Source organism: Excalfactoria chinensis, chromosome 1 (genome assembly GCF_039878825.1).
Source record: "Excalfactoria chinensis isolate bCotChi1 chromosome 1, bCotChi1.hap2, whole genome shotgun sequence".
In the NCBI taxonomy this organism is placed as follows: Eukaryota; Metazoa; Chordata; class Aves; order Galliformes; family Phasianidae; genus Excalfactoria; species Excalfactoria chinensis.
Window position 1 is genome coordinate 104,017,370 of NC_092825.1, and position 24,761 is coordinate 104,042,130.

General features: G+C 47.7%; 1 protein-coding gene across 1 annotated transcript; it reads right to left on the reverse strand.

Moving 5' to 3' along the window:
• Nucleotides 1-385: 385 nt before the first annotated feature.
• LOC140256925 (cystathionine beta-synthase-like) lies at nucleotides 386-18,882 on the reverse strand. Its single transcript, XM_072345832.1, has 16 exons — nucleotides 18,871-18,882; nucleotides 17,640-17,794; nucleotides 13,878-13,984; nucleotides 12,967-13,101; nucleotides 11,955-12,034; nucleotides 10,421-10,552; nucleotides 9,391-9,460; nucleotides 8,071-8,162; nucleotides 6,852-6,977; nucleotides 6,473-6,557; nucleotides 4,904-5,009; nucleotides 4,450-4,521; nucleotides 3,845-3,979; nucleotides 3,252-3,360; nucleotides 2,609-2,693; nucleotides 386-483 (listed from the first exon to the last, which is right to left on the reverse strand). Exons 1-16 carry the CDS (start codon nucleotides 18,880-18,882, stop codon nucleotides 386-388), a joined length of 1,599 nt encoding a protein of 532 aa, XP_072201933.1.
• Between the last annotated feature and the right edge of the window lie 5,879 nt (nucleotides 18,883-24,761).

Consider the following 24,761-nt stretch of genomic DNA (forward strand, 5'->3'; position numbering starts at 1 on the left):
GCTGCTCTTGTTGGAGATGGGCTCCAATCTCAGTGAGGCCTCCTTCTTCTCCTGAAGGCACTAAAGCCTGCATGGTGAAACATCTGGGCAACAACAACAGCAACCTTCATCCCAACCTAACCCCTCGTTACCTGTCCAGCCCTCGGTATCTCCATGTAACCATATACGGCCATCAAACGTAATTTCTTTGTTTCGCTTCTCTTTAGTGATGCTCACTCTGGCATCTAGCAGACACACGGTTATTACATTACAATTTTCACATAGTCATTTTGAGAAACCATCAGCTGGATTAGACCACAAAATATCCTCAGCCACGTGTTTCATGCTCAGGAGGAGCAGCTGACCCTGCTGGAGGCACGGGGCTCAGCACGGCCGGGCTCCTTCCTTACTTCTTGTCATTTCTGCTGACAAAGGTGAGGAGGTCCATCGCGGTGACCACGCCAAACACCATCTGTTTCATGAAGGAACTGCCATTCCCACTGACTGGAAGCACAGAAAACACCGGGTTAGTGGAGGAGAATTTAAAGAAAAGAGGAAGAAAAGAAGAGAAAGAAGAATTTTAAAAGCTACAGCCATTCAGACTGAGGCTGCTGTTTATTAAGAGAAAACCATTAACTGGGACTGCAGCTGTCTCTGCCGTATCTCAACTGAAATGACCAGGGCAGCATTAAGTCAGGTTACTGGGTCACGTCAAGGAGGTTTAACTGCAAATAGTGCACTCCGTACCAGAGCAGGACCCATGACTTCCCCATTGTTTGCAGCCAGCCGCCATTGTGGTTCTGCTTCTATCACTGCAAAAGTTTTTAGGCCGAACTAATAAGACTCTTTGGAGCAGCAATGAGATTCTTTAGAGACACCTCCTATTCTCCTCTAATAATGTCCTACACCACCATTACTAAAATAATATCGCAGCAATTACTTCAACTGTCTGATAAAGGTTTCCCTAAAGGGATATAAAATTAGCCGCCAGCGTCCAAACATGAGGAAGCAGCACAAACTGTGAAGATGTGGCAATGAGATACAAGGGGCTAACCGTGAGGGCATTAAAGCAGCAACAACTGCTGAGAAAGGGAACTCAGCCCAAATGTGTTTTGTGGTGAAAGAATTGAAACTGTGCACCAAAGGCAGACTTGAAAAAGAGGCTTTTGCTTGGCTGGGTTTGCAGGTGGCTTTAGAGCTGCAGGAGGATCTGCAGCAGGCCACGGGGATGCAAGCAGATGGGTTGGGCAGCTGGTATACAGCAGGTTTGGGGCTCCCAGGTCAGCAGCAGCCTGCTGCTGGCAGTCAGTAGAGCACAATAGCGCACACCGCTCACCACAGGAACACCTTGCGTGTTCAGTGTGTAATCCCATAAAGTCAGTTTAATTGCAGCCTTCAGTTCTAGTGTCACGCTAAACATTCTAAACATGGGTCTTATGGTTTGGTTTTGCTTTTTTTTTGTGTATGTGTTGCTATATTTTAAACAAAGAACCTCCCTCAAGATAAGGTCAAATTCATACCTTTGCAAGTCTTACAATGTAATTGTACCAGAAAGATGTGTCAGGCCAGATTTGCAGAACTGCACCTACCACCATATCTGTTGCTGTCAGGGCAATAGCTGCTGCTATGGATGCTTTATTGGAATGGTTTTTCTTCACTGGCAGAGCATCCCTATACCCACCCCAAGACCAGGAATGGCTTATAACAGGGTGCCTGAAGGTTTGGTGCTCACACTCCAACATTTCAGCTTTCTTAACTTTCCCTGGCCCTCCAGGGCAGCTATCTGATAGCACCCAGCCACCAGTGCCCCGTAATGGGATTTTTTGGCTCAGGCCCCTCAGGGCACACAGGCAGGAGGATATCCCTTGGCTGCATCCCCTGGGCTGGAAGTGGGAACAGAGATGTTCAGAGAAGATGGCACAGGCTCTGTGCATACAGAAAAGGTCTTTAAGCAGTGGGATGCAGACTGTGTAGTTTTTTCCCTTGCACTTACATGCCTGAATTCCACCTAAGACTTTTCTAACCAGCCCAAACTCTCCTTTGCCCCTCACTTCCTTTGTTTCCTCTGTTGCCCACAACTAGCCAAGCAGCGATCTGAATTCAAGGCCAAGAGACTAAATAGGCACTAAAAGCCTGGGGCTACATCTGCACAGCAAAAGCACCACACCCGAGACGCTACCTACAGTCTGCCTTGCTTGTCATGGGAGACCAAGCGAACACCTTCCTGTTCTCAAAGCTGGGTTTCCATGAGAAACGATGAGATGAGGAGCTGATGTGTGCTTCAGCATCATTTTTTCACTGTGGGAACAACACGGATCCCAAGGGCAGGATCTGGGATATACTCCTATGGAACACAGCCTGTCACATGCTGGTCCCAGGTTCCACTGGCTAAGGTTTCCCCTTGCTTCCCTCATCCCTGCAGCATCAGGAAAGGAAATGGATGAATGATTGGACTATTTCAGCACTTGGCAGATCTGTGAGCTACAACTCCTTCCTGCAAAGGTGCAGATGCTACACATGTGAAGCAGCTGCATTGAACCCTCTCAAGTTTGGTTTGGGGGTTTCCCTTTCCCCTCTCAGACGTTTGTGCAAAGCCTGGAGGGTGCTTCCCCTTGTTACAGATACCTACACTGCATTTGCTCGTGCACAACAATAGCAAAGTGGTCATTCTCTAGGATGCAGGAAAGCTTCCCAAGGCTGTCCTCCAGGCTGATCTAAACAGGGCAGAAAAAGACATTTTACAATTCACATTTACAGAACAGAGGTGAGGAACCTGCCTCCCACCTCTGTAGCCAAGTGAGCAGAGCGGACCCGATCCAAGCATTCCTTACTCACCAGTACTGTCTTTTTGAGAGTGTCTGTGGGAAACCTGCAAGGCTGGCTTTGGCACAGCTGAAATACAGTGCTGTCTCCCTGAAAGCCTCTGTGGGCCAGCGTGAGCTACCTCCACCACCAACCATATACCTGGGGCCCACTGCCTCAGACCTATGAGTGTCTGGGCTTTGCTCTCAGTGGGTTCTGGCCAAATGGGAGACTGGGTGAGGATATTCAAGTGCTTTGCTCCTGACGTAGAAGCTCCCGCATCTGAACTCCACTGGGCTGGCAACTTTTTTGCAGGTGCCTTCCCTATTCTCATCTCCAGGATGGTCACCCTCCCCATTTCTCTCCACCTTCCCTTCTCTGCCCTCCTCTCCCAGCTGCTCTCACACCTCAGATGCATCTCCTCCCCATCCCCAGACAGCAGAAGACAGCAGCCACAACTTTAGCAGTACCTTGGAGAACTGGTCGTAGATTACTTTTGTAACGGGGTCTGAGAACTGGGCGCTTCCAGCCAGCACTGAGGTCAGGGTGTTGCTGAGGGTTACCATCCCCAGAATAAGTCTGCAAAGGAACAGAGCTTTCCAGAAAGCCAGGCCTAAGGTCAAGCACACATCTTATGAAGTCAGATTCCTGCTGCTGTGAGTGAGATGCACCAGCTTTCTCCTCACTTGAGTAAGGACCTTTTGTGGGCAGGGGTCCTACAGTGGCAACCCCCTATTATGACCTATCACAGAGAGTTCCCTTGATGAATCGTGCCTGCTGTTATTGTTAGCAAAAATAGAGGCGCTAAACTTCCTAGTTATTCTGTTCCAGGAAACACTGAGCTCATGCAATGGCTGTAGAATTGATGGGGTAGAACGTCTCCAGATTTTGACCCATATGCTTATTCTGCACAAGGAGGCGGGTGGTGTTTTAAAAATGTGCTTCTCAGAATTCAGCACAAGCGTTCTATCATTGGATAAATAGATGGGACTTTCTTTTTAGCTTCATGGTGGCTGTTTTTCCTGATGGAATGGCCATCTCTGTACCAAGTAAAAATAGTTACCCTGATTCAGCAACAACAGGAGCCTGGTCGTATCCCTTCTCCCGGAGAATTTCAATTGCCTTTTGACAGCTGACTTCTGGGAGAAGAATGAGAGGGGCTGAGAGATTCAGTTTCTGCACCTTGATGTTCCACCACCTGTTGAAAGACAAATGGCAGCACCAAGATGTTACTCAATGCTGCGCGGCTGTGGGACGTGCTCAGGGAGGCAAGGCCAGTAGAGATAAGACCAACTGTGCAGAGATATTCTGTCTGCCTGCCTGTAAAGCTCATGCTTTAAGCTCGTAAGCAGAGGCTGACCAGGTCCCTCTCCATCATTCTCCTCAGTGGACTGGACAACGACTGTCACATAGGAGTAGAACAGCATCTTCAGAACAGAAACGGCTCCTTAACTGACTAATTAGAGAAGAGGGATATCTCGTCGCTGAGAATAGAGGAGCTGACTTTACAGCCTTCCGAGAGGGATCTGGAGTTAATTGCATTTATTTTTTATTTATTTATTTATTTTTTTAAATACCAGAAGATAAAACTTTCCTTTGAAGATAATCATTCCCAGACTCAGAAGCCTGATTTCCTAACACAGTTCATACTGGTGAAAGTTGTCTTACCAAGGCTTGTGCTCCTGGACATCATTTAGGAATCCGTTTTTTATCATCCATTTATCATTCAGGAACTTGGACCTAGAAATCACCAACAAAGAATGGGTCTGTGAGCCTTCCACAAGCAGTCGTGCTTTGCTCCATGCATTAGACCGCAGCACTGCCTCAGGGTTCTCATGATTTTTGCAGCTGGCTGCTTTTAGCCCCTTTTAAGGTCACTGGGAGCTGCAGGTGTTTGGTGACTCCTCAAAGCATGCCAGCTATTTGTGTTCCTAACTCGAGGCATGCAAGTTCAAAAACTTTAGGTCGACTGATTTCTGCTCCGTGCAGTAAGGCAGTGACAAGAGGAAATAAAATCCAAGTGGCTCAACAGCCGGCCTGTGCTGTTTATTGCTGTAGTGTGCTGTTGTCTTCATGTCATTTATTTCCCTATGAGTTGTTTGAAGGGGAGTGGGAAACTCACATGTAGTTCCTGACAGAGTCGGGCAAGACGACGACGCAGCGCTGGCCATCCTTCAGGTCCTTGGCAGCCTGCACAGCAACGGACATGGCACTGCCTGAGCTGCCACCTGATGGGTACCAAGAAGAGAGAGACAAGCGCTGGGAGGGGGATAGTCTCACAGGCTTTGAGGGTAGGAAGAGACTGAGTAGGGACTGACAGGACATGCTCCTAGGATGCCTTGTGGCAATGGGCATATGAGGCAGCAAGAAGAGTTCCCCTATGAACCTTATGAATTACCTCCTGTGGAGACACTGCCGGCAGGACAAGGGCCAAAAGGTTCAATATGGGGAAATTCATATCACTGCCACCCATATCACACCCTTTCTTTGGGTGAGGAGAACACTCTGCCAAATCAAGACCTTCTGGCGAAAGCATTTGTCAAGCAAAGAATTGCTTTAAATGCATTGCAAAGATTGAAAAAAAAAACACAACCCAACAACATAAACATTACACTCATGCTTGGAATACCAGGCCGACGTGATGGAAAGACCTGAACAGTGTGTGTGTGTGTGTGTGTGTGCATGTGGTTTGCTGCACGTAGGGGAAGCAGGTCACTGCTTTACAGAGGCAATTTCTCCATGGGTAGTTCGAGGACTGGAAGTCAAAGTCATTCCACTATCTGTGTGCCCATTACACACTCGAGGCAGCACGTAGTTTACTGCAGGTTAATTAGCACTGGGTCACATTTTTCAAACTAATGGTGAAAGTCTCTGAAAAATGCAGTTCTGGGAACATGAAGCTATTCAGAATTTATAGATGAGTTCAGCAATTGGTTTCCATCGAGACATAGTGACTGTGTTTGCTAAGTTAAATCGACATAAATAGCCTGATCTCTCTCAAAGCTCCTGGGATGTGAGTACTCAGGACTTTTACCAGCTGTACCTACAGACCTCTATATCGTCTGGTCCTGGGCGCAAAGCTATAGCTATCTGCTCAGGGACAGGCAAGGCTGAAAAATGCTGATGCTATGTAGAGGCCCGTAGAGTACAGGCAGGGTTTGCCTGAGGACATCTATTCACTTTGGGAAGCCCTAAGGATCACTTCCAGTTTGTTGGCACAAGGAGAAATACTAAGTAAGAACATCTTACGCTTACTTTCAAACTTTCCTGGCCCAAAGCTGGCACCTCTAGTATGGCAATAGTTCAAAGACAAAGATTATAGCCTCGCACAGTTGCTAGCAGAGGGACAGTTTTAGTCCACCTGTCCTATCCTGAATCCTGGTAATCCTTCTCTTCAGCCCATGTAACACTACACCAAGCAAAATTAGGCCAGAAGATCCATGTGCAAAGGCGTTACAGCAAGCAGAGAGTTACTGCTTCTATAATTATTGTTGACGATGAGCCAGACCCCAGACCACTGCAACGCCTCTGACATCTACAGAGATCTACATAATAGCCACACAGCCTCATTAACCTAGCAGACACAAAATGCAGAGAGCATCTACCCCTGAGCTGCTTCGTTCACAAAGCGATTAAAAGACGAGGTTGAAAAAGTTTGTTAAGAGAAGCAGCTGCTGTCATTGATGCTTACCACACAACAATCCTTCCTCTCTAATCAGCCTGCGAGACATGAGGAACGAGTCTCTGTCGTTGCATTTATACCACTGATCGACCACCTGAAGAGAAAGCAAGATGGTCAGTTCCTGGAGGAGATTTTTCAGGCTGCCCCAACCCTCTGACACCCGCCATGGTGCTGATGTCTGAAGCACCCGGTAGCTTTGAGCTGCTTTCCACACTTGATGAACACAAATGCATTTATAAGAGCACACTTTCTAGCCAGAACCCTTTCCTTGGAGAATGGAGGACTGTCTGACTGGTCCAGAGTCAGGATGAGGGAGAGAAAATGGTGGAAGTAGGTTGGATGCAAAGACAAAGATATGACAGAGGCCTCTTATCACACAGCTACTTACTGATCTGTCCAGGACAGTAGGGATAAAGTCATGCCCGATGCCCTCCACCTCTATGGTTATGTTGTTTGACCTGTTCAACTCACTGGGCAGAGCGACGATGGAGCCTTCAGGGTCTACACCAATTATCTGCAAGGGAAGGAAATATTTTTAACCAAAGAAAGAATTCAAAAATGCCATCTCAAAGAAAAGAATACCCACACCTTTACCCGTGACATTTTTCTTCCCAGCATATTCATTAATATTACTATCCTCTGGCAGCGTGGAGGTTTTCCAGGATAAAGAAAACTACAGTTTCCTACTTTTTTCTTTTTTCTTATATATATATGTATATTTTTAAATAGAGAGGGTTCAGTTGCTACAGAAGTGACAGCGATGGCTTAAAATATTATCATTCTCCAGGTGTTTGTCATCACCCTTTTGGGTGAGGCCGATACTTCCAATGTTCAGCCCTTAGGAGACAAAGTAAGAACTCTTTCATTTACACCACTGCTGTGCCTGCCAGTTAGCTCAATCTGTGGAAGCCTGTGGCTGCAGACAAACATCCCATCTGGATCCAGTTCTGCTGGCTGACAGCGGCATCTCTCTAATTGCTTACAGCCTTCCATCTGAGCTGAGGCTACTTCCTTCAGTGCTCAGCTTCAGAAGGAATCACAGCACTGCTCCACAAACAGCTCCAAGCAGACTAAGAGGTCCACCAGTGGCTTGGCCTGTACCACCATCAGAGTTTGCTCACATGCTTTCTACAATAGGGGAGAAATAATTGCCAAGCCTCCAGTTTGCCACAAAGCTCCACAGAATGAATATCTATGAGTGGTGTCAGCCATTTGGCATGGCGTTTGTAAAGGCAGGTGAGAAGCACTGGCACAGCCAGGGTGGTACCTTCCAGCAGCCAGTTACTCAGGAGCATCAGCATCAGTAATGCTGTCAGCTTGGCCTGAATCTTCTTCAGGAGACACCTGACCGTGTCCCACAAAGGGCAGGATTAGTAATGGGGCTGTGGACCCTTTGACTTCCAAGGCATTTGAATGAATCTAGCTCAAGCTGAGTGTAAAAACAAATTGTTTCCAACAAAAGCCAAGCTCAGCATGAAAAGGTGAACTGGCAGAGACAACAGGTGCTAGTTCAGCCCTGCCACACGTGAATCATAGCGTTAGTTTTGATCAAAAACATAGGCAGGAAAACCCAGGGGAGCCAATGAGAATCCTGTCTCCCAGCTTACTTTGCACTCTGGGCACTTCTCCTTCAACTTCCTTGCAATGCCAGTGATGGTGCCCCCTGTGCCAGACCCAATCACCACCATGTGGACCTTGCCTGCAAATCAGAGAAGAGAGAGGCTCACAGGGACTCAGCTTGGCCACAGCACTGTATTTCTTTTGTCCAGGTCCCATCTCCATCAACTACTACAAGCCTGTATGTGGCAAGGATAGGCAGGGCTCGTGCTAACAGGCATGGTGAGGAGCTTGGAGGAGCTAGCTGGATCTGAGCACAGCTGGTCCTTCCTCAGCATGGGGGGCTGAGGATGACCTTCAGATCTCCCACTGGTTTCCATGGTTTCTTCACACTTGGCATCTACTGGTTTGAGGGGAAGGGAAAATCTCAGCCCCTCCAGCTCTTTCAGACTGCACCACATTGAAGCAAAGCATGTATATGAATAATGGTACACATCAAAAGGAGGGACAGTTTGTCAGATAGCATTAGGACGCATGGAGGTTGGTGGTACCAGTGTCAGTCAGGTGTAGCGTCACTGATTTTGGAGAAATTATAGTGGTTTAGGACTTGTAGGAGCAGAATCCGTGCCAGGCCTTCAGAGCCCTGTGATGTAATTACACTGGGGCAAAAGGACTCGCAGTTCACTACTGGCTCCCAGCAGGAGCAAATATAAATGTAGCAGAAGGAAAGCCGAGATTCTTGTTTCTGTTGCTACCCAACTACTGTGCTATTCTGATAACTGCTCTCCAGACAAAACCCCTGAATCTTGTTCACCTTTTGCATTGCTCCCAGTACTGGCAATAAATTTCACTTCTATCTGTACAGGCATGGACTGAGATAGATAGTCCTTCATCCTCCCCTGGCTGTCACATCAAATGTCATTAGTTTGTTAAGTTACAGTCTGATTTGATTTGCAAATGAGATTTCAGGATCTGATGCAACCCTCCATGCCCTGATGGATGTGTTCCCCACAGTGAGGCCTCCTGAGCCATCCTGTGCTCTCAGGTCACGTAGGTGTTATATCAGCCAAGAGATGGCTCTTCCTGCTTCAGGGGAGCCAGGTTCTGTTCACTGTCATGTCCCCTCCCTCAGGCTTTTGAAATCAGAGGCTGTAACGGGGAAGACCTGCAGGCTTAGGTGGATCTGGAGTGGGTCATGTGAAGGTGCTACACTCTACGTGTCAGTGTTATCAAGGATATCTTCCCTTACGAAAGCCCTCTTGGCTACATCTTTACCTTTCACTCAATAAACTACGTAAAATAGGCCTCTCACAAAGGGCTGTAACCCTCCACACATCTTCAGCATGTAGAAATAATGGTACAAATGGTACCTTCACACTGCTCCAGGATCTCCTCAGCGGTGGTGTCGTAATGAGCCAGAGGGTTGCTTGGATTTCGGTACTGTTTATTTCAACAGAGAACAGCATGAGTTATGGGGTAAAGCATAGGTCAAATACCGAACTAGCAATAGCTCCTGATGAGCCTTGTCCAAAACATCCAGCTGCCCCTCTCCCCTCTCTGGCAATGGCTGCCAGGCCACAGGTATTCCTCCTGTTTGTCACCTTGGGACAGGTTTCTCAGAACACTTTGAACGTCTCCACACTGGAAGCCTGAATACTGGCAGCCTGTGAACACTCACTGTCTGGTATGTGATGCCTCTGGTGTGAGGACACCATGACAGTGCCACACTCTGCACTGCCAGGCTTCGTGGTTTTGTTGATGTCTTTGATGTTGGAGGCAGAAGTCCTTCAGCATTGCAGATGGCTGTTATTAACCTTTCCTGTTGCCTAGAAGAAGCTGAAAACACAGCCCTACAATACTCCTAAAGTGTTCTGAAAATTAAAAAAAACAAACAAACTTCCCTCTCAAATATCCTATTCAATTCTTTCTTCAGGATTCTTTCCTGCAGTGGGGTCTGACCAGAAGGAAATGTACCCCCTGTACAAGACCCAATGCTACAGGAACTGCTGCTATGAATCATCAGGGTTTGCCCTTTGCAGCACGGTGCTTATTTCTGAGGCAGGAATGAGGCTGCTAGGTTGGTGTGAAAAGTGATTTTCAGGTCAAAGGTAAACCTGAAGCAACATGAGGAGCTTTTCAAGTGGGCAAGAAAACCCAGCCTCTCCCATCTCCCAGTGCTGGCAGAAGCATTTCAGGTTTGGAGGCGCCCCCGATTTTGTTTCTGCTACTCTCTGCTTTACAGAACAGTGATTATGTTTCATGCGCCATAAAATGGTAATTCCACAGTGGTGAAATCTGCCTTCGTTGCCAGTTTGAACAAAGGCCCCAGATGCAGGCTGACTTGGAGCACACTCTATGAGCTGTGTTTGGGGAGTGAGTCCATGAAAGGACTGCGTTTACCTGATCCAGGATGTGAGAGTTTGGGATTTCATTTTTCAGCTTCCAGGCGACACGAATGTTAGACTCCGGAGCATCGAAACGGGTGCATGGGGTCCTCACAATTTCAACACCCAGTGCCTTCAGAATATCAACCTTTTGGAGGGAAGAAAGGAGATTTAAGGCAACCGATCCCATGCAGTGCTGGTAATCTGAGCCCATGCATTCATGGCAGCGTCAGATATCAGAGAAGCTTTGCATGCAGGAGACATTTAACATTTGGAGATACAATGTCCAGCTCTTGGTTATGCTATCTTTGACATTCTTCTGGCACCAAGAGCCTTCTGCCTGCAGCTGACACATGGGATCGAGCTTGGCTTCATGCCTTGTCCTACTTGGGGACAGTCTGGGGACACAGAGGAGGTAGGTAACATTGTGCCACTCTGTGGCACATGGGAAGAGGAACCAAGGCAGGGAACAGTGCCTGGGAAGCAGCTTTCCTGTGTGCTGTGGGCTGAGACCCTGCATGCAAATTGGAGCTCAAAGCTGTCTTTGCCCCAAGTCCCCTTGGGAGAAAGAGCAACTACCATTAGTCCTGGGATATTAATCCACTGGGAGGTGCAGCTGTCGGCAGAAGAGGGGGTCAAAGGAAAAAGGTGGGCATGTGCCACTGCTCCTGGAGGTGAAGCTCGTGGCAGCTGGATGTGGCATCTGATCCAGACTGAGCTTATGTGAGATATATGTTAAAACGAGGGTGGTGCTTTGGAGAAGGGTTGAGTTCAGAGACAAGCCAGGGTCCAGATCTGGCTTCATTGGCATGAGTTCACAGTGGAAGGAAGGGATGCTGTTCAGAGGGACCTCAACAGACTTGAAAGGTGGGCCCAGGTGAACTTAATGAGGTTCAACACAGCAAAGTGCAAGCTTTTGCACTTGGGCTGGAGGAATCCCGGGCATACATAGGGACTGGAAGGAGCAGCCCTTGAGAGCAGCCCTGCAGAGAAAGACCTGGGTGGTCCTGGTGGATGAAAAACTTAACATGAGCCAGCAGTGTGCTCTTGCAGCTTGGAAAGCAAATGGTATCCTGGGCTCCATCATAAAAGGCGTGGTCAGCAAGGACAGGGAGGTGATTGTCCCTCTCTACTCTGCCCTTGTGAGGCCCCATCTGGAGTACTGTGTCCAGATCTGGAGCCCCCAATACAAGAAAGACAGAGAAATGAATCAGGGTCAGCAGCCCCAGCACCCAACATGCCTTTTCCTTTGCTTCCTCCAGCCCTCACCCTCATAGAGCATGGATTGCTCCACATCTCTACAGACAAAACGCCGTGTTCAGCTAACACATGACCCAAGCTGCATCACCAACACTACAGAATTAGTTAGATCACTGCAGCATGCTTTTTTTGTCAAGAGGAAATCTTCTGAACAGCTACAGATATATGCCAGTATCTGCAGTGAAGCTCATTGCCCTTTAAAGGAGAGGACAGTCTATCTTTTGACAGGGAGAGGCAGAGAGAGACAGAGACGTTTTCAGACTGTGGGTAATACCGTACAGAGCTCTGACCTTCTCCATGCTCATTTTCTCCGGCAAGACAATGATGCAGCGGTAGCCTTTCACTGCAGCTACCAGAGCCAGTCCGATTCCTAGGTGGTGGGGAGGAAAAGCGGATCATTCAACAACAGCATTTGGCAAAGCCAACTGGCACACATTCTCTTCTCCTTCCAACATGCCTCTCTCCCACTGGTGAACACAAGCCAGACGTTTTCACTGCCAAGCTGCATGTGAGAGCATCTTCTGTGAGCCCTCTAGGATGCACTTGGAGCACCATGAGGATGTTGTGACATGGGAGATGAGCTGTGATAACGCTGGTGTGGCACAAACTGCTTGGTAAGGCTGGAGAATACTTTCCTCCTGATACAAAGCCTGGTCTCCTTTTTCCTTCCAATGCACAGGAGAGAGGCAATTTGTTTTCAGGAATACCTCACCCTCAAATACTCTCAGTCATGCTCTGGGGGGGACTTGGGGGGAGAGGTGAAGCTGTATATCTCACCCTATGGCCAGCAGGCCAAGGGGATCTGCATGCCAGTGTCATAGTGGTGATGGATGGAGCCAGCTGCTCCCCAGCCAGATGGGACAGCAGGAGCAGTGTGTCCCCAATGGGAGGGCACAGCAGCAGCTGCAGGGATATGGCACTGCCCCATGAGCAGCAGGGGAGCTGTGCATGGGGATGTGGAAACATTCACAGATGGTCCAGTGCAGAATGGGCAGGGTGGGGGGACTCTTCTGCTGTCTCCCACCATAATCTGGTGCCTGAGTGGCATGACGGTGACAAGGAGTAAAAAAACAAAAAAGATTTGTCTTCCAGCCCATCAGGGAAACCCTCTTTGGGAACCTCTGAATATTCAAGCATGGGGTTGCCCCAGGTTCTCCAGCTCCTCAGGCTATCTGCATTGCCTCCATGCCTGCACAGAGATCCAGAGGCGCTCAGGAATTTCAGAAGTGAGTCTGCCAGGAGAGAGGGAGGGAGGGGAACTGAGGTAAGGACAGAGAAAGTGCCACAAGCTAGCCGTGCTACCTGTGTTCCCTGAAGTGGGCTCGATCAGCGTGTCTCCTGGTTTTATAATCCCTGCTCTCTCTGCATCTTCCACCATCCTCAGGCTGATGCGGTCCTTCACGCTGCCTCCTGCGTTGAAGTACTCGCATTTTGCCACTGAAAATCAAAGGTGATGTTCCCTCAGGGACAGACCAGGATCATCACGCTGCACCACAGCCCCCGGCTCCCAAAGCCCTCACCGCTATCACAGATATCCTCAATAACACAGAGATTACAAGGTAATTGCATCTGACCTTAACTGCTTCCTTAGTGCTCCAGGCTGCAAGCCTTTGTTTATTGGCTGGGTAGGAGGCCCTGCGTTGACCTGCAGCTCAGGAACATACAGTTGCTGGGTGTCCTGTTCCCTTTTTTGTATCCAAGAAACATATGGATGTGGCACTTACGGACACAGTCAGAGGGCATGGTGCTGATGGGCTGCCAGCTGGACTAGATGACCCTAGTGGTCTTTTCCAACCTTAATGATTCAGCGATTCCTTTGCTGCACCATGGGAGGGAGACAGCATCCCAGCCAACGGGGCTTTGCCTCACTGCAGTTTGCCTGGTGCAGTCTGCACCAAATCTTCCCAAAGAAGGAGGAAGGCCCCACTGTTCTGCTTCCAGCTGCACTTTGAGAAAGTCCCCAAGCAAAACAGAGAGTGAAATTCCCAGAGGCAGAGACCCCACACTGTGCAGCTCCAGCTCAGCCTGCAGGGGTGGTGCAGGAGGACAATGACTGCCCCATAAACTAATAACCAGGAATACCCAACATGTGCCACATGTGGCCCTCCCATTTGTTCTTGCTCTCCATAGAGTCTCTTCTGAAGCCCCCTCTAACGCTGCCCCTCAACCTCACCTCGTGGCCCGGAAAAACCTGGTGCAAAGGGGAAACTCACAGAGCTCACACTTGAGCCCATAGGTCTTCCCAATCTTGTTGACTCGGACCATGGGGGTGCTGCCAATTTTCTTCAAGATGTTGGGTAAAATCTTTGTTTCTTCTGATCTGTATTAACAGAGGGGAGGAAAAAAAAAGTCAAATCAGAGCAACCATTACACAATATGAACCAAGATAAAACCTGAATAAGGTTCCAGGAAGACCAATAAGAGACAGCCCAGCACCAAGAGAAGATGAATCCATCATCAAGTCATGACAAGAAGAGTTAATTGTTGTCTTTCGCCACTCTTACCTCGAGTTAATTATTCCTTTACACACAAAAAAATGTAGTCTATTTTCTGAAATGACTTGTTCTATAAGGACAGATCTATAACTACGTGAAGTTAGGAGAGCAAACAAACCCCAAGATTATACAGAGTCCACAGAAAGCCATGCACAATACAGACCTCTTCCTCTTTCCTCCATCCTATCCAATTCAACCCCTGCTGTTTAGATTTTCAGCCATCTCCAAGCAACCTTTTTCTTGCCTTGCTCCTGTACTTGCAAGGATCGCTCCAAGCCACCAGAAAGGTCCAGCTGCTCCAAGGCACTTCAGTCTCAGACTGACAAGAGAGGCCACTCTCAGCAGGATGTACACACCAGCATCAACTGATTGCCATATTTCAGGGTATAAATGACCACCACTTGCTTTGGAGTCTTGTGTCCTTAAAGTGATACTCGTGATGAATTCTGTCTGGATTTTATGCACGAACCCGGCAACATTTTCAACCAAGGGCAAGAGTTACCATCTGTGTTTGCCACTATGTGCCCAGAGTAAAGAAATATCAGTCAGGATGCTTCTCCTCCAGCCTACAGAGCCCTGCATCAGTGGGCTCTCACACAGCTGTGCTCCCATAGAAACTACAACCAAATCGATACATCCCAGCTTCACCTGTGATGAATTAGCAGTGCACTTTTTTTTCAGAGCAGCCTTATTATGCAACTCAGAGCTTTCTCACACTCCTGTGGGTTGAGTGAATTCATGAAGACTCTGGAGGTTTTTTTTTTGCAAATAATTAAACCGAGCTTTTGGGTCAATTTAATTCAGTTTAATTCAGCCTTGTGGTTTTGCTAGGCTCCGTCAGCCTCTTAGCAGAAGCCAAGAAACACGTCACAGTGATTGCAACTAAGATGAAGAAGATTTGTTTGTCCAACACATAGCTGAATGCATCCTGCCACGCAAACAGGGAACTGCTGTCCTTGAACTTTTTAAAAGAAGGAAGAAAAAGATTGACGAGGGCTGTGTTTATTGGGGCCACAAACGTATTGCCCCTGGCTGATAGTCAACATGTCTCTCTGAGTGGGGTGACAAACCCCTACCCCCTCACTGTTCAGCACAGTTCTTGCCTACTATCATCCTTTGAACCTTGAACCCAAGTTATCCTTGTGTGTTATTGCAGCCATGCAGGCAGGATGGCTGTCTGCTGACAGAAAGTCCATATGGTACAAGGATGACACGCTGGTTTACTTAAAGTCACACACCTCCCTACAAGTTTTGCAAGCAGGACAAATGCACTTCTTGGAAGAGTACATTGGAGGCATTTACTGCCAAAAGGAGCCCCACTCCTTACATCTCAAGTTCAGGAATTACGGTGTATTACACACATGCTGTTAACTCTCACTCCATGGAAAGTGTTAGCATCTACTGTGTGCTGGTGAATGCGAGGCAGTAACTCAACAAATGAGTTTTGCCTACAGCTGAGCCATTTTCCATCTGCCATAGGGCCTCTGAAATGCTTGCCTCATTCAGTGAAGCTGAGACACAGCATGAGGAGACTCCAGCTCCCTCAGGTGGCCTTTAGCTAGAGCCTGCCTTGCAAGGGAGTGACCTGAGAGCTACGCTACACATCTAGACTATGGGAAGCCAGTTCGAGAGTAGAAAGAAAGGCTGTTTATCTACTGTACTCAGTGACTGTGGTAAATGAGATGCTTCCATGCTACGTGCACTCCAGCAAGGCAACCACAGTGAGCACTCCCCCAAAAGAACAGCTTCTCTCTCACTCTGGAGCAAGGCACCAAATGTTTATCAGTTCCTATCACATGACTTTTCTAATCACTACCATGTTTTTCTACAATAATAATGCTAGCACAGTCAGCTTCCTTTGTCAGCTATGTGAGCCCTGTGCATATGCCCAAAGGAAGCGGGTCTGTGGATATCAAGACCTGTAGAAATGTCTTTGGTGCTCCTAAAGGATGTGGTGGAGATGTTCTTGTCTTGTAGCAGTTATTACAGGCTCAGGATAGCAGTGATCAAGGATGCTTTTTCTCTAGGATTTCTGCTTTTACTCGTGACATGCTATTCAATAAGAGGTCCAGAGGAAAAGCAGTCCAGGTTATAGCAGATCAGAACTGGATTAAAGACTATCAGAACTAGCCTATCTATCTCTGTATACCTCAGGGAAACTGTAATTAATATCCTTAACTAAAATAACACTTTGCCTTCTTTCCCTGATACTGTCCCTTTCTGCCCCCAAACTCAGCTAGGCGTCATCTCAGAAAGTCCTTTTTTCCTGTCGGCCACCATCTACAGTCCATGCAGAAAAGGGAAAACAATCAGCTCATTCCACATGCTTCTGCAAAGTAAAGTGTTGTGATACATCCCAGTGCTGTGTGGTATGTTTGCATTTTCATCAGTGCTATGCAGTGGGCTGTGTTTCATTCCCTGAATCAATGATACCGTGTGGGCCCCAGGTGGGCTCCAGGTTGACAGTGTTTTACCTCTCACAGGCTCTGGTTCCTCACATGCTGGACCTGAATTAGCGCTCGGGCACAGCAAAGATGTGTCTTCAGTTTCCCTGACATTTATAGGACGGCCTTATCTTTAATAGCCTGTCTGAGTTTAGTTTGCAGGGCCATTAAAACACTTCTCGTCTAGTCACTTTGGCAGGCTTGCCTCACCCGGGGAGGAAATCTGCTGCTCAGTGGATGCAAACAGGTTCAGAGCAGTCACCTCACCTTGCACTGAGCTCTTGGGTCACTTACAAAGAATGGGTAACCTCTGAATGTGCCATTTCCTTCTCGTTTAAAAGCCCAAGCCATCGTAATCTATTTTTATGAAGGACTGTAGCTATCGGTAGAGACTTTGCTAATATACAGACAGTCTTACAGGCTGATCAGACTGTCTGAATGAACAAGGGTAGCTGAATGGTATCCTTCAGCTGATGAATGCATGGCAGTCACTGACTGTGGTGTAAAAAGGGATGAGTATGACAGCAGTATAATACAACTGGGTACACCATCTACACATGCTTAGCAATTGGGAGTACCTTAACTTCTGCTGCGCAACATCAGACCTCACATTCTGCAGAAGTGTGCAAGTCCCTAATTGAAATCTACCTCTGGAATATGTTCATCTTAATTCTTCCAAGTGAGATGCCCAAACTAGCAGATATTTTCAAATGTGCACTGGAAAACACTGAGGTGAATTTTGAGCCACCAAATCTTTCTGCAAGTCTAAAGGGACTGAGAAATTCTAGATGTGGCACTGAGGGATGTGGTCAGTGGGCTGACGGTTGGGCTAGATGATCCTAGCGGTCTTTTCCAACCTTAATGATTCTATGACTGTGTACTAGATGAGTTTTGCCTTCAGGAGAAAAGAAAACACATAATCAGGGTAACATATTGTTTAGCTACAGACTTCCGATCACTACCATTCTGGTGTAACTCTTAAGAAGACACTGACCTTCCTGCACTCTGAAATAACAAGCATGGAAGAATTACTTACAAGGGTATACAGGAGTGTGGAGACTTGCTGGCAGGCGTTGCAGCTGTCCATGTGCACTTACTGGGCAAGTTGGGAAGAATCCACGTGCTGTCGGCTTTGCTTTCCTGACTTCCCATGCAGCTGCCATTCATGAGCAGGCATGCCTTGGGTGTCTCCTGTATAGTGGAAATAGAGTGCACAGTCACCTGAGAGGAAAAGCGTGGCAGGCAGGCACCTGTGTAATAATCGGCAAAGGAGAGAAATTAGTTTCACATCTGGGTGTGAAAGCAGGATGGGAGCCCAGCTGGGGCATTCCTACTGGCTTTCCAAAAACCCAATTCTGCAGGTGAATTTAATTGTGGAAACTGCTTTTTTGTACAAATTCTGGTGGATCTGGAGGAGGAGATGGGGGGACAATTTTCAGGATGGATATTAGGAAAAAAACTGTTCTCAGGAAGAGCAGTGCTGCAGTGGCGCAGGCTGCCCAGGGAGGTGGTGCAGTCACCGTCCCTGGAGGTGTTCAAGAGCCGTGTGGATGTGGCACTGAGGGACGTGGGGGTGGGCTGATGGATGGACTGGGTGATCTTAGAGGTCTTTTCCAACCGTATGATTGTATGACTCCATGATTCTACTTCTCAGCACTGAACAAGGCAAAATGAAACTGTCAGGAACAGCTATAGGAGCAAACAGACTAAAGTGAAACCAAAAAAAAAGTTAGATAAGTTTCCAGAGACAAAGTTCATTAGTGGTTCCTAAATACAATGTTATCAATGGTACTCTATGAATACCCTAAATACAGAGAAAAGAACAAGTTTGGTTTTATAGCTTATTCTCGGTGTCTGCTATAGTTTCTGGTATTCTGACCAGTAAAGATAAACAGTTACATGTAGTTTTCATGTGACCCTTCATGGAGTGACCATCTATGGAGTGATCATCTATGCAATTCATCAGCCACGTTTTGGGAAGCCAAGAAAACCATCCATACCAAGAAAATAAACATTTTGGTAATTGCAAATTTCTTTTCTGACTTATGCATAGAATGAATTGGTCCTGGTTCAGCCCTCGCTGAATAAAGGGACTTTGAAGCTCATTAGGATCGTGTTTGGAGACTTGCACCCAGGCTTTGTAGTGCCTACAAAGCCCTTCTGACTCACAACAGTCAAGCAGGCAGCCAGAACACTGTTACGGATGAGTCACGATTATCTAAATAACTTATGGCCCAACACGTGAGCCTAAGGGCAGCCTTGATTACCATTTCTGCCATCCTTCTGCTCACTCGTTTCACCCACTTGCAGTCACTTCTTTGAAGCAGTCCAGTGGGACTGTTTGAAGTCAGTGCTGTGCTTTCCCAGTGGCTTCTCCACCAGCCAGGTGTATGGGGTTGGGGTTCGCTCTGTGTGGGTGTCCCTGAAACACAAATATATAACAGATTTCAGCCAGAAGCTAGAACTTCTCTGAACGTGAAGGTTAATAAATGCATGTTGTTGCCTGGCCCTGCCAACCCAGCTTGAAGAAAAGCACCGGGCATGGTGATTTTGATGATAAAAAATGAAATGTGGAGCCTGGCTGCAACAAGGGCCCAGCTCTGTACCTAAGTTGTGCTCCCGGGCCTTCAAAACTTAGCTCTTTGGGATGCCTGAGAGTCCGCGTGGGATGGTCAGATGTGATCCAAGACCCCAGGTAGGTCTGTTACCTCCTAGTGGTTCAGGCAAAAGACACAGTGCCAACAACTGCCAAGTAGTCAGCTAACTGCAGTGCATTGGATGTAGACACGTGAAGAAAACTTCGGTACACAGAGCTCCCCCTGAGCAATTTTAACTATTTTTTTCCTCAGAAGGCCTCTGGAAGACCTGGTACCCTGCAGCCAGTTTCTGAGCAGCCACTCCTCTTCCTAAGGCAGCCTGGTGGCACCTACTGCGGCCCAAAAAGGCAGCAAGAAGCCATGAGTGTGTAGGGCAATCAGGCCAAAATGATCTGGACCATGCAGATGGTCTGATGAAAACTCTCCATGCAAACTTTGCATCTCTGTGCTATACCAAACCACCACCAAACCTGTTGCTTCTTAGGAGAGATGAAAGGGGAAAACAATCCATTTTCTTGCAAGCTAGGATTTGTGTCAGCCTTGAGAATGTCTCCCCAAGCAAATCCTTATTTACTCAATGCATTAACTGAGAAGGAGCAAAAGTCATTTGTGGGTAAAACACAGATAAACTGCTTATCACTGTTTACCAACTAAAACATTGGAAGAAAGATTTTTCTACCTTTTTTTTTTTCTTTTATGTCCATCTTCACCATTTTATGGTAGGGCAGAAACATAGGCTGGAACTTTTAGTCACTACAAAACAGTTGAGGGTTTCTTCTTTCACCTTCTTTGTGGGTGCTGATCTCTTGGCCTTGGTGAGTGCCGACCTATGGGAGGCTGGGCAGTGGCTAACCAGATATAGCAAAGACCTGACTCCATTCCAGCAGGTCCATCAGCTGGGCCCTCCTCTCAGTGGGTTAAGGACGGGAGATTTGAGGAGTCACTTGGAAGAGAAATGCTGCCTTCTGGCCATGAGTGATGTCTCAGGCATTGTCTCTAGGTCACCCTTAAATCCTTCCCTAGAGACACACCAGCCAACCCTCCATCAGGCCGTTGAGCTCTGTTAGGGGTGCTTACAGTGACCGACCTTGCACCACAGAAATCCAAGCTCCAGCTCCAGCCTGGACCTGACCTATGCAGAGGCTGGTCCACACAGGTTTCTTGCGTGCCTAAATGCCCCAGTGCAGACCTTTCCTGGAGCTGGGGTCTCCTTGACCAGGCTCCAGTGCAATTCCTTAGCTACCCGCTGGTCTGGCCTGGCTTCGACTTGTGCCTCTTTGCCCTTGAGGCAGCTGAGCACAGCCATGGGCTGACACTGAGCTGTAAGGATCATCGGAGAGGACCTGCTGCCACTGCCTCCCTCCGTGCAGGTGTACAGTCCAGGTTTGCACATTCAGTTTAAGTGGGTGGTCCCAGAGACTTTATGCTTCACCTGAGCATGTGAGGAGCCAATGTAATCCACAGTATCACCCATCTGGATGTAGGTGCCCCAGGCCAAGGCAGGTGACCTCCTCAGATGCCCCCTTAGACAGCAACCTGAGACCTGTAGCTTCTGAGCTCCTTACCAGTGTCAAGAAGTGCCACAAGCCTCAGGGTATCTCTGCCAAAAGCAGCCAAGCCTGCCCTACAACTGAGCCTCAGAGACTATGCATTGTGCTGAGATGCCAAGTACAGAACCACATTATACTTTTAAAACTAAGATCACATTTGGCTCATTATGTTCAGCTCCCTTAACATCTCAAAAGAAAACACAAGGAATGGGATTTCCATTTATTCAGTCACCTAAAGTAGAGTCAGATGTATTTTCTAGATGTCCAGGGAACAAAGTACCAAAACCTGCCCCTTGACTATGACAACATCTACATTCCTTACTGATGGAGGATTCGTCACTTATCTTCCCAAAAGCCAGTCAATTCCTTGTGCAGTGCTGTAGAACAGACATCCTGCCAAGTTGCAATCACTCCAAAATCTCTGCCCAGCTGTGCCCAGAGTCTGGATGAGTATACTGAAATTAAGATGCATCCAAAACCACTGTAGTTCTGAAATTGAAACTGAAGCTTGAAGCATAGGAACCTCAATAACGTCTATGCAAGACTGCAGACAACCTGAAGCTTGACCTTCCCTCTATCTCTCTAAGGCCTGACACAACACCAAGGAGCCACTCTTCTGCTGATAAGTTCAGCAGTTTGATCCTGCCAACGTGCCTGCTTGGTTGAGAAGCATGGACAGGGAGGGGGCTGGAACCTCTGTGGAAGGTCTGCAGCTTTGCAATGCTGAGAAGAGCAATATCCAATGCAAACATCTCCCCACACTACTTTCAAAGTGGTTTCAAGTCACCTTCCATCACAAAGCAGAGTAACGTCCTCTCTTGTTTGCCAGAAATCTTACCTATATCCCTAGCTCCTATCTGAAGCTTCAGCTATTATTTGACCAGCTGTCAAATGTGTCCTGTTGTAGGTGTCTCGTAACAGCCCCCAAGTCTCTTCAGAGTGCAATACATCCAATTAAAGAAGCCAGGACAGAATGTGCAAGAGATAATGGAAATATCCACTGGAGTTGGAAACAATCCAAGAGGCAGGGCACGGTAACATTCAGCTGCTGCCACTTACTGAAATAAAGTGACAAAGATCGTAGGCTAATATTTATAGAGTACTTTGCAGATAAAAGATTGTGCTTATTAAGTTATCAGACTGCGTTGATAACTTCAACAAGAAGAAGGCTGAGATACTTCAAAGCGGTTTGAGGGAGAATGGGAACTCGGCAACAGAGAGAGAATCTATGTGAACTTTCTCTGCTCAAAGGAAACTGCAAATTCCTTGCTTTTCTTGGAAGGGACCTCGGGAGGTCCCCAGCTTGGCCTCCTGCTCAGACAGGTTCAGCGCTGGGTCCTCTTGGGTCTTGTAGACTTCCAAGGATGGAGACTGCACAGGCTCTGCAGACAGCCTGCTCCATTACCCAACTGGCCATGTGGCATAAAGACAGAGCCTCCCTGCTTTGCAGACTTACTCAGAGCTCGCTGAAAGCACAGACACTCCCTGGGTCAGAGTTAAACTCTGATCAGGCTCAGAAGCAGAGGCTACCAGGATCCTCCTTTCAAGTCTTTTTGTGGTAACAGCTACCTGGCTAGTACGCATGGCTCCCATCCATTTCACCATTACAAAAGAAGCATACTCAGTAAGAGATAAACCATACTCACCACCTCCAGTGTACTGTCTGAGCGCTCTCACTGTGCTCCAGCTCCGAGCTTATATGTGCCCTGTGATAGTGAACGCCAATGAGCGGCAGCAGAGCGCTCTGTGGAGATGGTGCTGATTGGGTCCCACCCCACGCCTCATTATGCCCAACATCTGATTACTCTCTGATCATAAATGATTGGGGCATAAAAAAGATAAATGATTTATTGTATTTTAATTCATACTTATCTTCAGAAGCGATTGCAGCTCAACCCCCAGCAATGCTGTGGTCAGTTCAGAATGTGGTTTCTGATCCTCTTTTCGTGTCTCAGACTGCTGCTTCAATTCAGGTCTAGTCTATGTCAGCGTGTACCTTGCTGAATCAGGTATTAGCAATGACAGAAAAGACATGCCACTAACCCAGGAACCCGGGTTAGTCTTTACGCAGCCTCCAGCCCTACACCTCTCTGTTCCTGACCAACAGCTTTACTAGTAAGTCACCTGAGAGCAGTAAATGTGTTCAGCTCTACAGTGATTCCCAAACGCCGGTTGGGGCCATCGTGAGAGATTATCTGGGTGCAGATCTAGAAGAGAGAGAATCCCTCCCTTGTGGGGGTTAGATCCCCCCTTTCCCTTCTGCTTCTCACCACTGTGCCCTGCTCCCCACAACACAGTGGTGGAGGAAGCTACACTGCTACAGTCGAGCCAGAGTAATGAGTAAGCCTATAGGAACGCTTATCATGGAAACTTTTCCAAGACCCAGACTGGTCTTTTAGTTATTAGCACAGGAATGGCATTACCTTTAGTCTTCTTGCAGTAAAGGAAATCTCTGGAAAACATTGCCAGAGGTAATCCATTGTAGAAGAATCTTGTGGGCTATCTGATGTGACGTAGATCATGTAGATCTCTCATAAAGAAGCTGCAAATAGCCCTAGCCCCGGTAAGGGATGTGTTTGCTGGGCACCGCAGTTACAGAATAACCCGGGCACCTCTCCCTGGCCGCCCTCTGAAGCAGCATGTGCTTGAAGCCCAGTTACAGTGACCGAACTGAAAGAAAAGATCTTTTCAGCCTAAAATGAAGCAGATATTTGCATAGGTCAAAGCAGGCTCTTTGACATAGGTTTTGTGCTTTGTCTGTGCCGAGCTGAGAACGGAGGAAGAAGTCACTGATGGGAAGCTGGCTGGGGTCTGCACTGCTATCCCTGTCATTCTACTGCTGGGAACTGGACGGAGTATAAATGCAATAAAAATCTATTGAGCTAAAAAAAGAAACTACAATGGGGAAACACAAAACTGAAGCTGTGCTACAGCACACTTGCACCACCCTGTATTTTATCAGAGTGGTTACACTGCAGCTTTGGCCTCACAGGATCCTGCTGATGAACCGTGTTGTCCCTAGGGCAGGAAACAGTGACTGGTGAGAACCAGCCAGCCATAAAAAGGGAGCAAGACAAAGTGAGCAAGGTAGTCTCAGGTCTCCCTGGAGCATTCTCCGCTCCAGACTGAACAGCCTCAGTTCTCTCAGCCTGTCCTTGTAGGGAAGTGTTCCATCTCTTGCATCGTTTTTGTGGTCCTCCTCTGGACGCGCTCCAACAGGCCTATGTCTTTCCTGTACTGACATCCGGACGCAGTACTCCAGGTGAGGTCTCACCATCACAAAGCAGAGGGGCAGCATTACCTCCCTTGCCCTGCTGGCTGTGCTTATCATCTAATATGGAATCATAGACCGTGAAGTATCTGTCACATGTTATTACCATGCATGGACTCTTGAGGTGGTCTGCACAGAGAGGCACAGGGCAATTGGTTATACAGATCCAGCTGGTTGCCACTAACAGAGGAGGCTGCTTTCCAAAGCCTGAGAGTGGGCCTGTGTGTGAAAGAACATTCATCTGTTAGAAGAAGCTTTGACATATTGTTAGCTACTGAAAGAACAGTGCACCCTGCAGCGCATACAGCACACGTGCGTGCATTTATACATACTGTTTTATTAAGAATAATACAGGAGTGCACAGGCCACAAGTGAATTTCCCTCACAGAGGGAAGAACAGGATCTTCTTTTGGCCACACTTGCTCAGGTCCCTTGCTGCCTTCCAGCAATAGCCGTGAGCAACCCATCTTGCTCAGCATGGAGTAAAGCAGCAGCTGGGCTTAGCCATGTGTTCTCCCACATTCCCTGCTGGCTCTGAGGGAAGCACGGGCCAGCCCTGAGGGCATGAGCACGTTTGAGCTGGCCTTGGGCCCAGCAGCCAGCCCACAGCCTCTGAGTAGGCATTCAGACCCAGCACAAAGATGGCTGAATCCCAGGTTCAGGTTCTGGGCAACCTGATCTAGCTGTGGATGTCCCTGTTCATTGCAGGTGAGCTGGACTAGATGGCCTTTGAGGGTTCC

Excerpts from the sequence above, each read along its gene's own strand:
- LOC140256925 (XM_072345832.1), bottom strand. Across the intron at positions 10,553-11,954 it reads AGAAAATGAGCATGGAGAAG|GTTGATATTCTGAAGGCACT; the intron begins GTCAGAGCTCTG and ends TCCCTCCAAAAG. Across the intron at positions 6,558-6,851 it reads CTACTGTCCTGGACAGATCA|GTGGTCGATCAGTGGTATAA; the intron begins GTAAGTAGCTGT and ends CTTTCTCTTCAG.